We start from the raw sequence: 16,387 nt of genomic DNA, 5'->3' as shown, positions 1-16,387 counted from the left end.
TTCCTTTTTTTTTTTTTTTTTTTCCCACGCCAATGATGTACGTTAGACAAAATTGTGTTGAGGGAAAAAATTGAAAATATAAAAATTGCATTCATGTTCTTTTCTTGCTACATGTCAAAGCGTGGCCACTTTTTCGTGTATGAAGAGTCTCTTCCTTTGTTTGGATAAGGAGTACTACTCTTTACACGTGTGACCAGGCGAACGAACGCGCCTTCGTTCGCGCGTGTACGAGTGGATGCGTCGGCGGGTCGAATCGCGGACGGATTAGCAGATGAACGGATGCAAGAATGAATATGCCCCCTTGCACATTTACATGCCGAGTTATGCGCGATCCAGCCCAGTTATGCACGAACCAGCCGGCTACCCTTTACATACGCACATCCATACGCATAACCATACGAACATCCATACGCATAACCATACGAACATCCATACGCATATCCATACGCATATCCATATGCACGTTTAGTGCGTACAGGTGTGCCCCCATTTGTGACCACGCCCATTATAATGCCGTCCCTTTTTCACCCCCCCCCACACCTGCAGCTATAACACAACAAACAAATCATGGAAATAAGAGTAGCGAATAAATATGCGTTAGGAAAAAAATTAGGGAGCGGATCTTTCGGTGACATTTATGTCGCCAAAGATATTGTAACAATGGAAGAGTACGCCGTAAAATTAGTAAGTGCAATAATGGCTAGATTGTGTTTCATGTTAGAGTTATGCTTTTGAAATGGTCCCGAGTCGACGAATGCAAGCCGTCGTGGAGGGATAAATCGCCCCCTTGTTCTTCTTTACATATGTGTTGTGCTTGCCCTTCTTCTTCCCCTTCTTCTTCCCCTTCTTCTTCACCGTCTTCTTCCCCTTCTCCTTCACCATGTCATCATTGTGAATATTTGTTCCACCCCCTCCCTCCCCCCTGCAGGAATCAACGAGATCGAAGCACCCCCAGCTGCTGTACGAATCGAAGTTGTACAAAATATTGGGAGGAGGAAGTACGTCCACTTTGAGCTTTTTGCCAACATGAAAACGTTGCGTGATGCGCAGGAAGGCGCCGCGCGCATGTATAGAGGAATGCGCGTGGTTACGTGACTGTGCATTAACACACCCCGCTTAAGGGCCACAAAGCAAGCATGCGTTTGCTCCACGCCCCCCTTACCCCATTTCTACGCTACCCCATTTATCCTGTTTGACCTTTCCCCCCCCTGTTAGTTGGAGTGCCCAAAGTGTATTGGTATGGCATAGAAGGGGACTTCACCATCATGGTTCTCGACCTTTTGGGGCCATCTCTCGAAGATTTGTTCACCCTTTGTAACAGAAAATTTTCTTTAAAGACTGTCCTCATGACAGCCGATCAAATGGTTAGACAAATCGCATAAGCGTAAAAAAAAAAAAGAAAAAAGGCAGTGCACATATGTGTGCAGTCATCTGATCGAGCTAAAGATATGAAATAAAATATTTACTCATGTTTGCGCATATTTACTCATATTTTTTTTTTTTTTCCAAAATTCCTCCCCCCCTCCGACAGTTAAACCGAATTGAATACGTTCACTCCAAAAATTTCATACACAGAGATATCAAACCGGATAACTTTTTGATAGGTAAATCGCGCGAGGAATAGAAGTCGAGTTGGTGGTTACCCCAGTTCGAATTGGGCAACGTGTGGAATCTTCCAGCCAAGCCTACATTTGTACATGATAACTTTATCGTATAAATATGCATGCGCTGGTGTGTGTCCCTTTTTCAGGAAGAGGAAAAAAAGTTACCCTAATTCATATCATCGATTTTGGACTTGCGAAAAAGTATAGAGATTCAAGATCGCATTCGCACATTCCATACAAGGAGGGAAAAAATTTGACGGGGACGGCAAGATATGCCAGTATAAACACACATTTAGGTGAGCCTTTTTACCCTTACGTTAGCGACACGAGTCGTTAAGAAGCAGCAAAACGCTACCAACATTTTTAAGTGTGGCATGCTCGTCAAATTGTTCCTCTATATGGTTTACTCTTTTTTTTTTTTTTTCCTTTTTTCCGCCCCTCCCCCCCAGGCATTGAGCAATCGCGCAGGGACGATATTGAAGCCCTGGGCTATGTCCTCATGTATTTCCTGCGAGGCAGTTTACCATGGCAAGGCCTGAAGGCTATTTCCAAAAAGGATAAATACGATAAAATTATGGAAAAGAAAATATCCACGTCTGTAGAAGTCTTGTGTAGAAATTCAAGCTGTAAGGAAGAGGCGAGCGGAGTTTTTTTTATGCCCCCCTTTTTTATGCTCCCCTTTTTTTGTGCATGATAAAGGGATGTGTTTTTTTTTGGGGGGAGGAGAAGGTGATAAGCCGTCGAGATATACGCCAAGTGTATACTGTACGGATGGAGAGACATATGACCATGTTGAGGACAAGCATATGTGATCACTCCCCCCCCTCCTTCCCCCATCGTTGTTTCAACCAGACTGAGCGTGTTTATACACGTAAATATGCACATGCATTGCTGTCTCATTTCTTCACCCCTCCCTCTCCTTCCCTCTGCAGTCGAATTTGTAACCTATTTAAATTACTGTCGATCTTTACGATTTGAAGATAGACCCGATTATACCTACCTGAGGAGACTCCTGAAGGATTTGTTCATAAGGTGAGTAGCTCGGGGGGCTGTGCGGCATAAAAAGGTGCCGTGGAGAGATAGAGCAAAAATGATGGCAATTTTGTACCAATGGGGGGTGGATGCACTAACAGAGGGGGATTATTCTGCCGGCGCGATGCCGTTTGCTCTTGGGCGAACACACGTACATGGTGGAACACTCCTTTTTGGGTGTTTCTATCGGTGACCCACTCGGGAGGTTCCACGTTTGCTCCACGTTTGTTCCACGCTTGACTCATTTCCTCCCCCCTCCCCCACGTTTTCCCCGCAGAGAGGGATTCTCGTACGACTTCCTGTTCGACTGGACCTGCGTCTACGCATCGGAGAAGGACAAAAAAAAAATGTTAGAAAATAAAAACCGCTTCGACCAAACGGCGGATCAGGAAGGCAGAGTGAAGCAAAACTAGCTTTTTTTCAGCGTCCATTTTGGGAAAAATTAACTAGCCAACTTTTAATGCCTACATGAAGATATGTCCATGTACAGATATATGCAAAAAATGTGATTACATATATATGTATGTATATATATATATATGTATGTATGTATATGTATGCACGCATGTGTGCACGTATGTGTGCTATTTTTTTTTTCCTTTCGCGACATAAAATGTGGTAAAAAAAAGAAACGCTCGTTGTTTTCTTAATGTTCTTGTGCACTGTTAACCTGAAAAAGTTACATCCCCCCAAATGTGCGCACATATATATTTGTGTGTGACACGTTCCTATACTCTCGCTTACAGCCGTGCGTACATGCGTGAATACAACCGTACGTGCGTGCCGGTCGTCCTGCCCGCGCACCCGAAGACGAATCCCCACGCGTTAGTACTTCAGCGCGTTAGCACTTCAACGCGTTAGCACATGCAGGCATACCACACCCATCCTACATGTTGGTACCCCCCACGCGCGCACTGTACCCTCTATTGTTATTAATAAACCTCCTCTCCATTTAAATTTGTACGAACCCCATTAGAGCCCAGTTTATCTCTCCTACCTCCTCATATGTTTAATTGTACATGTTCATGTAATCATCCTTATGTGATTAATGTGCATAGCTTGTGCGTACGTACGTGCGCGCGTGGCTGGGTGGATGTCGTGTCGGTCGTGTCGTGTCCCTATGTGTGTTGGTGGGTGGATGTCGTGTCGATCGCGTCGGTCGTGTTGGTCGTGGTGTGTCCCTATGTGTGTTGGTAGTTGCGCGCCCCTTTGTACATGTAATTATGTGCCCGCACGTGTGCTCCCACACGTATTCGCACATCTTCCCATCTTTTTTTTTTTTTTGCCATTTTTTCCACCTTTTTTAAAGAATACGTTACGCTCATGTGAATATGTGTGAGCACGCCCCTGCCTCTACAGAGGGGTGTCCACACGCATGTACATGCGTATAGATATATGCGTATACATGTATGCATGTACATATACGCATGTACATACATATCGACATACATACAGGCGCATACACAGGCGCGCATATAGAGACACCTGTTTCTGCACACATGTATTCCTACACATTCCTCCTACACCTGCATGTACATGCGAATGTGTGTGTGCCCCCATACCCCTCTACAAAGTGGTCCTTGTTTACAGTGCAGTGTTGTATACACACACCGGCGTGCGAAAATCTAGGCGAACGCGCGTGTGCGTACAGTATGTACATACATACGTGCGCATATAAACGCGTATGTAAATGCGTACATATGCGGATAGTTATGCGGATTGTTATGCGGTTAGTTATGCAGATAGTCATGCGGATAGTTATGCGGATAGTTATGCGGATAGTTATGCGGATATATATACTGATAAGTGTGTATACGCGTATGTGCGTACACGTGTGCATGTGTGTATGTGTTTTTTAACATTGGATTATAATTTTAAGTGGAAAAAAAAAAAAAGAAATTAGAGAAATACCTAAAATATTATGTGATTGAAGATATATTTTTTCCTTTTCTTTTTTCCTTTTCTTTTTTCCATTTCTTTTTTCCTTTCCTTTTTCCTTTTCCTTTTCCCATTTTCCTTTCCCCTTTCCCTCTTCTTTTTTTATCTCTGCATTATAAGTTGTAGTTGTTTTTTTTTTTTTTTTAAACATTATTATTATCCCCTTTTTTTTTATTTTTTTTTTCCCCCCTTTCCCCTAATCCTTTAAACATATGAAATATTTATTTTTAAAATTCTAAAAAAAGCAAAAAGTATAACCTCTTAGCAGACACACAGTAGTTGCGGCTTATTGCGCGGCAAACGCAGCGTGCCCCGCACGGCCTGCGCATAAGCCGATAAGTGAGCCCATAAGTAAGGCTATAAATAGATGCCTATGTGACCAAATGGATGGCGGCGCCCTTTCCCTTTTTCCCCGATAGACATTTTTTACGCGCCTTGGTGAACATACCACTGCCTTAAAAGCGAGGGGGCGAAGGGGCGAAGGTGTGACAAATGTGCATGTGCACACACACATATGAGGGGGGGATATTCTTTCAACTCATCCGAGCATAAAACGGGGGGGAAAAAGAAGCATCGCAGTTGTCCTCTTTGGCTTTTTCTTTTTACAGGGGTGGTATAAAAATACCTCATAACGTGGCCCCCCAAAGACGTTTTAAAAATAGTAAAAAAAAAAAAGGAATAAATAAACAAACAGAAAAAGGAACAAATAAGTACATACATACGTACATGCAAACATAAATAAACAGATAACCGAATAAACAAATCGGACTAGCCTGCCTTGGAGAACGTTGCCACGTTAATTTTTCACCGAAATGACCTCCCCTGCGCATTTAAGGAGGGAGAGGGGCATAAAATGAGTTTGTGCCTTCTACACTTCTTTCCTGCGCCACTCGCCGGCTCTCCATCCCCGGGAACGCACTACGTATGCGTCACTCTTTGGGCTATGCGTACAGTACATATATTACATATGCACGTACAAGGTTATTTTCCCGTTGCACGCCGCGCATGCCGAAGGTACCAACTACCTGGGAGCCTTAAAAAAAAAAAGGCTAAAAATTTCACAACATGCTAAGTCGAACATTGAAACTTCGTGCTGGAGTCGTTTTACGCGTACGTGTACTCCCCTCACTTGTGCGTTTTCTCGCCCCCCAAAAAAATTTGAGGCAATTTTTAATAAAAACATGAATCCTGCGCGGTGAGCCATATATCGATGTGAAAGGCGGCTTCTCCGTTTTGTATTCCTTGTGAGACCCAATTTATGTTTTTTTTTTCCCCCCCCTTTTTTAACACCTTTGTATTGCTTCCCCTTCCATACAGTTCATGTAAGGTGAAGAGGCTACTGATGCCAACCCCTCCCCCCCTATGCGGGTGTTTTAAGTTAAAATCTACACGTGCTTTTGCAACTTATGATGCCTCTGCTCATTTTTGAAAAGAATAAAATTAGCTTCCACCCATCAGGGGTTACAAAATAGGGCATTTCTTTTTCGTTCCTTTTTTTTTTTTTTTTTCATCGCCTCGTAAATATAAAGAGTCATTCTAGGGTAAACTCCAACCCTGTGGAGTTGGGAAAGGCCCTACTACTTCTTCCCTTCTTACCTTCTCAAAAGGCCCTACTACGTATTGTCCCCATCCTTTTTCATTCTCCGTATGACAATTTTGAGCTGTTTTTTTTTTTTTTGTGCGTTTTAGCTTAAGGGACGCAGGGAAGTTCCTTCGCAAAAAGTTACACCCCCGAATGGGCAATCGGAACATACAAATCGAGTAAATCGAAGTAGACTCAAAGGGAGAGTGACCCTCCATAAACGACGCACAAGTATACGAAGACGTAACGCTGCATCCACCGTTTGATATACTCCCCCCCCAACATGAGCAATGCCCAAGCGAACACGTCAGAAATTTGCGAGCTGGATGAAATAAAATCCCATTTTGAATCGAAGAAGTATGAACATGTGCTTAATTTAACGAAGAAAATTTACTCCAATGAAGAGTGTGATGAGTATGCTTTGAGGGCTAGGTACTACTGCCTGATTGAGAGAGGGGAATTCACAAAGTTGGTTCACGAAATTATGTACATATTGGTGGGATGCGATGGAGTGAAGAATACTGTAGATGGTGATAACGGTAAGTCTGCGATAGGTAACAAGGGGAGAAACACATTTAAGGAACTCTTTCAAGGAAGCTATGAATGCATTAAGAGAAAAAATGTCCTATTTGAGCTTTTCTATTGTATGTACAAATTGAAGAAGCTAAAAAAACTGAATGGCTGTTTGAAGTACGTGACTGAGAAGGAAGAGAATGCGCCCCAGTTTATGGATATACTCCTGGCAGAGGTAAATTTCAGACTACACCATTTTGAAGCATCCATTGGTTGGTATGAAAATTTGTTAGAATGCCAAAATGCCAAGCAGGCAGTGGCGGCCTCGATTAACGTCAACAGTGGCTACTTCTCCCTTTACTTCAAACTGCTATATGAGTACAATTTTTTGCGTAGTGTTAACTCGAGAGTCAGTTCTGATAAAGCGAAACAGAAAGACATCGAAGAGGTAAAAAATCAAATCGTAACAAATACGGATGGTTTTAAATACGATGAGGAAAGGGATAGCTTTGAGCAGATATTTAACTATGCCACTTTTTTTATAATTGAGAAAAATTATACTGAAGCGGTAAAATTTCTCGATTTGGCAGATGCCATATGTAGGAGCACCTTTGTGGGGGGAAGCGCATCTGATTCTGGTGTCGCTGATGGGGCGGAGGAAGAAATGGACCACCAAAAGGGTGACGACATGGATGACCAAGGGGATGCTGAAGGGGATAACCGAGGGGGCCACGCGGATCAAACAAAAAAACGCTCGAGTGATCACAGCGCGAGAGTTTCCTTCTCTCGAGAGGATATACTAACGAACAAACGGACGCTCGTCCAGTTACAGAGAGCCTACGTATACTCCAAGTCCAACCGCCTGAAAGACGCCATAGCCATATATGAAAATGTTTTGCAAAATTATGCGGAAAATGGCCAAAAAGGAGACGCCGAAAGTGTTGGAAGTCTCATCCCGCTGGTGGCGTACAACAACTACCTCGCACTGAGGCATAACTGTGAAAGTCAAAGTGTTCGCCATGTGAAGCACAGAGGGAAGAACGCACCCGGGTCGGGTCTGCCCCCATCTGGGCTGCCACCATCTGGGATGCCACCATCGGGACTTCCACCATCTGGACATGCCCCATCCGGATCTTCCCCCATCTTCACCCTCAGCCAGGACAAACTGAACAAAATAAAAAGCGACCTACGAATGAGTAGACGTAACTCTCATAAGGACGCGAGCCAATTTATGCAATCCATGGAACTGTTCAACGAATGCGTATACAGCCTGAGGAATGACCAGAAGGATGAATTCAAATCCAAATTGAAAATTTTCACAACACGTTTTGGAAATTCAATTCTTTTAGATAAATTAATAGCTCTATTTTTAAAAAGCGAAAATGCACACATAAAATGTAAGCACCATCTGCTGAAGAATATCCATCTGATGTATTCTCATCAAAATAAAATAAAATTTTTAAACGCTTACTTATCTCTATGTTATGAAAAAAAAAGTTTTACAGAAATAGTAAAAATGTGTTGGAAATATGAATACGTATTTAAGATGGATGTTCATCACTATCGCACTTTTTTTTCGAATTTGTTTTATGTTTATATATGTGCTCGTTATGGAGGAGAATCTGTTCCCTTGATGGGAAAGAATAATAATGCCTCCGTGAGTAGCGATTGTGCTAAGGGTAACGACAGTGTCGTCGCAGTACCACGTAACCTAACCCTAGTGATCGACCTTTTCAACAAATACAAACAAGCTATCAAAACAGATATAAAAATAGTTAATTACGAGACAGTCTTTCTAGTTAGCAAATATTTGCTACAACATGGGAAAGAAGAATTACTCACGGATCTCTTCGACCATTTGTCCAAGAACGTCAAAAATGATTTCCATTTTTTTTCCTGCTTCACTTATATATATACTTATATCAATATGGAGCTTACACATAAATACGAGGATAAATTGAAGAAGGCCGTTCTCACCGAGACGTACCTTATCGATGTAGAGGAACTTGAGAATAAAAACTTCGCTCTGGGATTCTCCTCCATGGGTCCCACTACGACTACGACCACTACTACTGCTACTACTGCTACTACTGCTTCCCCCTCCACAGTAGTACCCATCGATAGGAACAAAAAAAAACGAAAGAGGTCGAAGAAGCCAAAGAATAAAAAGGACGGGGTGGGTAATCACGCTGGTTACGACCCAGAGAAATGGCTTCCGAAACATGAGAAGACCAAGTTCAAGAAGTCCAAGAAGAAGAAGCAGAAAACGGCGGAGGCCCCCCCCAAACCGAAGGTGGTCGTCGTGGAGGAGCCCAAGAATAACCCACCCGGCTCCTCCAAGCTGCAGGGCTTGAACAAGCGCCGCAAGAAGTGACCTCGGCGGGAGCGGGGTTTTCCCCGCAGCGTCCATGCAGCGTTCATGCGGCGTTCATGCGGCGTCCATGAAGCGTCCACACAGCTTCCAAGCAGCTTCCACACACATTCCACACAGTTTCAATCATGCTACAACGCCGCAGCAGCGCCGCTGTACCGCTGTACCGCTGTACCGTGCGCCCACTGCTACCATCCTTCGCCTTTTCCCGCCCCCCATATTCTGGCTACCCCCCGTAACCTAAAGAACATAATTAAAGAACTGCTATCATCCCGCGCATGCGATGAATGATGCGTTTTTGAAAAAATGAATAACATCGTTTTAAAAAAAAAAAATGTGTTGAATGAAAACACCGGGCGGGCTACTCCCCGCCGTGCATTTTTTATTTTCGAAAAAAATTCCGTTCGTGGGGTCTGGCGCGGGGGTCTCCGGCATCTCGCGAGAACGTATAAGCATGCGGAGCAATCAGTCAGCTACTTGGGTGTCCTTCTACACGTGTGGCTCCAGCTAGCGTGGTTTCCTGCACGGGTGGCTCCAACTAGCGCGGTCTCCTGCATGGGTGCCTCCAACTAGCGTGGTCTCCTGCACGGGTGTCCTTCTACACGTGTGGCTCCAACTAGCGTGCTCTCCTGCATGTGTCCTTCTACACGTGTGGCTCCAACTAGCGTGCTCTCCTGCATGTGTCCTTCTACACGTGTGCTCTCCTGCATGGGTGCCCCCCCCTCGCCGCGGCAACTCAACTCTCGTCGTCGTAGTCGATGTCTCCGTAGGCCCAGATGACGAGCTTGGCCTTCTTCGCCACCAACTCCTCCTTCTTGAGCTTCTCAAAAATCTTGGTGTCACTTCGGTTATCCACGTAGCATATACCGCTGGAGACGATATCCTCATTTACACTTTTGACATTTTTGTTCGTGGTGAACTGCTCATAGTCGTAAAAAACGACGTGGTAGAAGGTGTTGTTCCTTTCCTTCTTTTCAAACTTGACGTATAAAAATTTATCCAATAAAAATTTCTTCACATAGATAATCAAATCGGCTTTATTTTCGATAGGAATTTTAACCCCAGCTAAGGACACCCTTATGCTGAAAGGAGGATAATTTTTTAAGCTCAACCCATCACTCAACTTTCTGATATCTTCAAAATTTAATTCATCCTCATTTCCAAAATCGATATACTTAACGAGGGCTTTTTTCTTGGCTTTATTTACTTGTAGAATAACAGCCCGGTAGTAACACTTATCTATATACTTGGCAATAACCAGAGTGTTCTTTTTAATTTCTGAGAGGACATACTGGGATGATGATTCCAAGTTAGCTGGCTTGTTTAGCTCATCTTGTAATTTTTTTAACTGATCCTGTTTGTTCTTCAACTGAATAGAAATGTTATTAATATCTTCAACATAGGAGCAGTAGTATATGTTATCAAATTGGGACAAATTTTTTTGTCCATTCAGCATAGGATTATCTGTATCATCTTCATTTGGATCGATTTTTTCAATTGCCCATATGTTTCTCTTTTCCTTCTTTGCTTCCTCCACCGCTTTGACGTAATGGTTCCTTTCATTAGTGTTACTTAATCCGATTTCGTTTAGCATTCCATATCCCAAACTCAGTAAATGTACCCCAAAGTCTTTATTCTGGTGGCGTAAAATACCTATGAAATTTCCTCCCTTGTCACATGTTAAGATAGTTATTTGGACATTCCTCTGCATTAGCATTTTTCTTGTATATTTGTATGCCTGGATGGCTATTTCCTTCAGCTCGAGTTTTTCTTTCCTGTTGGACTTACCATCTCCATTCAGTATGTTGTGCGCCTCTCCCCCGTCATACTCTGCCGCCACTCCTGCTGCCGCTCCTGCTCCTGCCGCTCCTACTCCGTTTACTTTCTTCATTTTCATTTGGCTAGCTGACGCGCTGATACTGCCAATTTCTTTCAAGTTAATTTTCTGTACAGAGATACCCAGTAGGATAAAATTTATTAACAAATTCTGCGAGGGGATATGCAGCTTGAATTTATTTGCTCCATAAATATAATCGACACTTGCATTTAAATTGTTATACTTATTAAGGACATTTTCAAAAGATCTTGCTCGCAAGGAATTTTCGCTTCCACTTATATTATTGATTTTGATAATATCGATATGTGGATTAAATCTACCCACTTTTTTCTCCTGTGCTTCCTTTTCTAATTCTTGGAGTCTGAAATAGTTGCTAGCTTTTTCATCTTCCTGTCTGTGATTCATCACTTTGGCTAGTCCCCTAGCCACGAGTTGTTCATTCATGTTAATCACTGCCTGGTCTTCTTCCTCTCCCACGTGGGTCTCCGCGTGGCCGTTCATCTTCGCGCCCTTCTTCATTCCCGAACCGCTTCTCTCGCCGCTGCGCTGGCCGCTTGCCTCACCGCTGCTAACAGTGGCTCCCCCCTTCTTTGCGTTTTTTTTCTTTTTCTTTTTCTCATCCCCCTCGGCGCCCCACTTACTGCTAGGGACTGCTGCGACCCCCTTCGCACTCTCCTTCTTCTTCTTATTCTCCATTTTGTAGACACTAACAAAATGCATCCTTCCCTTGTCATCCGAGCACTGTGGGATGTACCCCTCGCTATTGCTCTGTGGAATTCTCACATACTCCGTAACAATTTTTACAACTTCTCCTACAATTTGGCTCTTCAAGTAATCCTTTGCTGATAAGCATAGAGTGTTTAGAGCCAAATCAGTGCTGTGTTTTTCACATTTGATTGAAGCCATATAGAGTCTCCTCTCCTCATTGTGATAATCTACAATGATTACATCTCCGTATAGAACCTCAATAACGGTTGCAAGGTACTCCTTCTCGTAATCCACTTTTTTCTCCGTGTAGTTAATCCATTTCTTCTTCCTCAATTGTATGGCTTCATCTAAGGCTCTCTTATATTCGATAGCATTTTCTACATACTTAATTGTATACTCATTAATATACGCATAGCCATTCTTCAACAGGAGAGTGCAGATATTTCCTAGCTTGTAAAATATATTAGCATACAAATTGAAGTTGTTATCTATATGCTTGATCACTATTTCGATGTCTCTGTTTAGTAACCTCGCTTCAACAAATTTTTTCGTCTCCATGGCATACTGTTCTTCCTTGACATTTTCTACATTATTTACTACTTCCTTTTTGAACATATCTACTATGATTCCGCACACGGTGAAGGAGAAGTAGTACATGGTTTTGTAACCCACTGCTGCTTTCCCTACTCCGTCAGCATCACTATCTCCTCCCTCTCCTGCTTCTTTACTTTTTTGATTCTTCTTCCCACCTGTATTTTTTTTCTTCTTCCCCTTTACTCCGTTGTTGCTTTCTCCAACAGTTCCATTTTGTAATGCACTACCCCCAACTACGCTCATGTTGGTCTCCCTCTTTTCACTCTCTTCCATCTCAGCATAGACACGGAAATTAGATCCATCCCTCACGTGTTCAATAACGCATTTCAAATTTCTGTTTAAAAATAGATCATAAATTTTTTTGTTTTGATTCTTGTCATTATAAGAGTATATAATATTCCTCACATAGCTATTTATATTGTTACCAAAAATTCCTACTTTCTTTTCCTTTGCTTCGATATAGTAACTCTCCAAATCGGCATACACATTCGTTTTCACATTCTTGTTCGATACCAAATTGGCATATCCTCTCTCGAGTAACATCACTGATAAATTCTGATCCTCGTAAAATACACTACAATACGTTCTGTTGTTGTAGATATATTCCACTACAAAACTCACATTTTTTCCGATAATCATTTTACGAATAAATTCTCTACTTTCCCAAGCAAATGGTTCTTCACTCTTTTCCACATTTTGGCTTTTCATAAACAACCTGGGGCATTGGATGCACGCCAGGCTTACTTGCCTTTCCTGTGCAACACCGCCTATATGGATCAGGAGGGGTGCGAAACGTACATAAGTAGATACCTCAAATGGAGAAGGGGTAAAAAACTGGGGGTGCCCCATGCAGTCAGGGAGTTACATATAAATGGCGCACACATTTATGCATATCGGGGGTGGGCGGGACAAGCCTCACCGGCACGCACCAACAAATGTGCGTAAAAGAACGAATTCGCACAGTTGTGCCTTTACGCGATTGTGCTTCTACACAGTTGTGCTTCTACACATGCGCGCTTCTACACATGCGCGCTTCTACTCATTTGCGCCTCTACACATGCGCGTGTGCGTGCCTTTCTCCATCGTGCTCACCCTTTTTGGCGCCCGCCAAAACGTAGGTATCTGCTGACACGACCTGCTTTACGATCCCGTTCAGTCTTTCCATTTAGGTACAGTATATTCTGGCGCATAAAATGGAGGGGGGTCTTTCCTGGGAGTGTGCCTACGCCTATGCCAATATATGTGCCTGTGCCTATGCCAATATGCGTGCCTGTGCCTGTGCCTATGCCAATATGTGTGCCTGTTCCTGCGCCTATAAGTGTATCCTCTTTCTGTTTCTTTTTTTTTTTTTAAGCGGTCGCGCGGAGGGTGAAGTGACTGCTCTTGTTTTGTAGTCCCCTGTTGAAGCGAAAGCTACACATTTGCCGCGTTGCCAAATTAGCGCTCAGCAAACTGATCAATTTTGTTGCGTATTTCTGTTTGTTCGCGCGAACGTTTGGATGGATGCATTTATAAGTGTTAATAAGATTTTGTTCGCTCTTTTGCGTTTGCTGTTACTTTGCTGTTACTTTGCTGTTACTTTGCTATTGCTTTGCTATTGCTTTGCTACTGCTTTGCTACTGCTTTGCTACTGCTTTTTTTTTTTTTTCCTTTGCGCTCTGCTGTTCCTTTGTAGATGGCTCTAGAATGCTCTTTGATAATTTGCTAATATGCTAATTTGCACGTTCAACACGTGTTTACTGACGTATGCATAACTCTGTTGGAGGAGTATTGCTTCGAGGGGGGGTAATCGTTCGATTAATGTGTTTGCAATTGGCACAGTTCGACGTATTTTTTTTTTTATTTTGTTTTTTCTATTTTATGTACTTTTATTTTTTATTTTTTTTTTTTTTTTCTTTTTTCTTCCCCCCTTTGCTGCTTTGCAAACGAAACCCCTCTCGTGCCTACATAAATGTGCCACGATATGCTATGCTATCCTGTGCTGTGCTGTGCTTTGCTGTACTCCTTTTTTTTCGACGTTCACATGTACGTACCTACGCGCGTACCACCTAAGCACGTGCGCACGTACTCATGTGTGGGCGGAGCGCCCCCCTCTCGCCTTCCACGAAATAGCAAGGAAAAAGTTAAAAGAGGGCAGCAGTGTATGTAGTGTATGTAGGCACCTGCGCGTGTACCCACGAGCACACGCTTTCCTTTCCCATTGCCTTTCCGATTGCTTTTTTGAGCACATGTATACATCCATATGGGCGATTCCCCTCCCATTTTTTTCCTTTTTCTTAATTGACCTTGAGCACATATAGAGTAGGGCGTATTACGTCCCATCTACAACTTCGACACGTTTACCCACTTACGCACCTCACCTGCCGTGTGGGCGCCTACTCAGATTAACAGTTGCTGGTATCTCCCGCCAAGCGGAATGGAATGCATATAGGGGTACACGTACTCATAAGTGCCGGTGGCATATGTAGCGTACACCTCTATGTAGATACAATGCAGATGAAGAATCCTTGTGAACTCCCCCTGGGTCCTTATTAACCCTTTTGCACAGTGCGTGCGTAAGCAACGTGCAGCTTATTTGGCCCCCGTAGGCATCATACCCCTACGTATTTTTCCTTCACTGTACGCACAATTTATCAATAAAGTTTCTTCAGAGCCGTCGAGAACATATGCACGTGAATTGCCTAGGCGCGAAGGGTGGAACTCTACGGGTGAGCCCCAACCAGTCAAATTAATCCTTTGTAGGAAAAAAAAAAAAAAAAAAAACAACAATTTTGAAAAGAGTCCACCTCAAAGCGATCACTTAAAAAAGCAACGCAAACGCAGCCAGTTTTACACCCCCCTTAGGCTACCTTCATCGTTCAGAAAAAAAAAAAAAAATACAACATGAGAAGGGTAAAAAGAAAAAAAAAAAAAAAAGAACACTTGAAAGTTTTCCCATAGATGAATTGACATATCCTTGTGCCTATTGGATAGTCCAAAAAAAAGAGTGTTACTTTTTATGGGTCATTAATGCCTTCCCCCAAGGGGCTAACACAACTGAGGGGAAAAAATACCTGTAGAGAGATATGCTGCATGCACATGTACGTGTACCATGGAAAGGCCTTTTTAAGCGACACAAAGGAGGATTCCCCTTTTTAAGCGTCCACCATTCTGTGTGTTTATTCCCCATTTTGGAACACACCGCTATAACCATTTGTAAAAAAAAAAAAAAAAAAGAAGCTACACCTAGTTCTATCCTGTTAATGCAAAACAGTCCACATTATAAATAGGGACACAATATCGCATCAAAGATCCTTGAACATAAATATAGGGTCTCTTCCAAACAGCGCTCTTTTCTCCGTAAGGGGAACTCCCCCTACCCTCCCCAATTGGAATCATGATCCCGTTTTTTGCATGTATCAATGTGATGCCATTTTTTTTCAAATATAACTAAATGGCGATAGGTAAAATATTCCAGCACAGCTTCATACACGTTAGAAATTTCGCGTCGTATACTTCTGCCCCCGAAGGGGAATCATTTTGGCTTAATTTCTCCGCAAATTTTCAAATGGATGGCAAATAGGTAAATGCTCTCAAAGGAATACTCTCCAGTTTTAATGCGCTTCCTGAAACGTGCCTTCATTGAGTCGATATTTCTTGGGGGAAGCAATCACATGACATCAAAAGGAAAAATAATGCACACTACACAATTGGAGCTAACTCGTTTGCATGTTTAGCACAATTTTTAAAACGAAGAAAAAGGAACACGTAAATATGTACATGTCTTATTCACAAAGTTGTAATTTTTTTTTTTTTCTCACCCGTCTTTTACTCTGTGCTTATATGCACCTAGGGGCACGGGGAGTACATCATTTATCTGGTTCCAAAAGGAAGTCTTTCTTTTTTTTTTTTTTTTTTTTTTTCACACCTGTAGTGTCATTCTACACGGAGGTAAAAACACTATCTGCGCACCGCTCGTGTGTGGGTATGGGCATATCTGGATGTGTTACCATTCGTACTGACGCGTACAGTACACACGTTTATACGTACGCGTGTCTACCTGAATGTGCAAGCGAGTATAATTGGCCACAACGCAGCAATGCATTTTGCTCGCAGCATAGTTGTTAATCCGAAATACTTTTTAAAGGCTCGGGTGTGTATGCGAAATGGTGACATTGGCCAGGCGTAAACACCCGAGGGGGCGAATGGGCTGACTTTTTCTGTCACAA

At 42.8% G+C, this 16,387-nt stretch overlaps 3 protein-coding genes across 3 annotated transcripts; 2 read left to right on the top strand and 1 right to left on the bottom strand.

Annotated features, from left to right (window-relative positions):
* Positions 1–3,049, top strand: PCYB_094240 (casein kinase I; the record flags this gene model as incomplete). The annotated part of the gene is made up of 9 exons (XM_004222539.1): positions 1–171; positions 547–684; positions 929–998; positions 1,216–1,364; positions 1,532–1,604; positions 1,751–1,900; positions 2,054–2,230; positions 2,537–2,636; positions 2,914–3,049. Exons 2-9 carry the CDS (start codon positions 568–570, stop codon positions 3,047–3,049), a joined length of 972 nt encoding a protein of 323 aa, XP_004222587.1. The 5' UTR covers positions 1–171; positions 547–567.
* A 3,390-nt stretch (positions 3,050–6,439) lies between these two features.
* Positions 6,440–9,043, top strand: PCYB_094230 (hypothetical protein; the record flags this gene model as incomplete). Its single annotated transcript, XM_004222538.1, has 2 exons — positions 6,440–7,719; positions 7,825–9,043. The coding sequence occupies 2 exons, from the start codon at positions 6,440–6,442 to the stop codon at positions 9,041–9,043; spliced, it is 2,499 nt and encodes an 832-aa protein (XP_004222586.1).
* Positions 9,044–9,776: 733 nt separating this feature from the next.
* On the bottom strand, positions 9,777–13,344 carry PCYB_094220 (hypothetical protein; the record flags this gene model as incomplete). The annotated part of the gene is made up of 2 exons (XM_004222537.1): positions 9,777–12,946; positions 13,272–13,344. 2 exons carry the CDS (start codon positions 13,342–13,344, stop codon positions 9,777–9,779), a joined length of 3,243 nt encoding a protein of 1,080 aa, XP_004222585.1.
* Positions 13,345–16,387: the final 3,043 nt, after the last annotated feature.

The sequence above is a fragment of the Plasmodium cynomolgi genome, chromosome 9 (genome assembly GCF_000321355.1).
Source record: "Plasmodium cynomolgi strain B DNA, chromosome 9, whole genome shotgun sequence".
Lineage (NCBI taxonomy): Eukaryota > Apicomplexa > Aconoidasida > Haemosporida > Plasmodiidae > Plasmodium > Plasmodium cynomolgi.
Note: the sequence above shows the minus strand (reverse complement) of the source record. Positions and strands in the feature narration are given on the sequence as shown.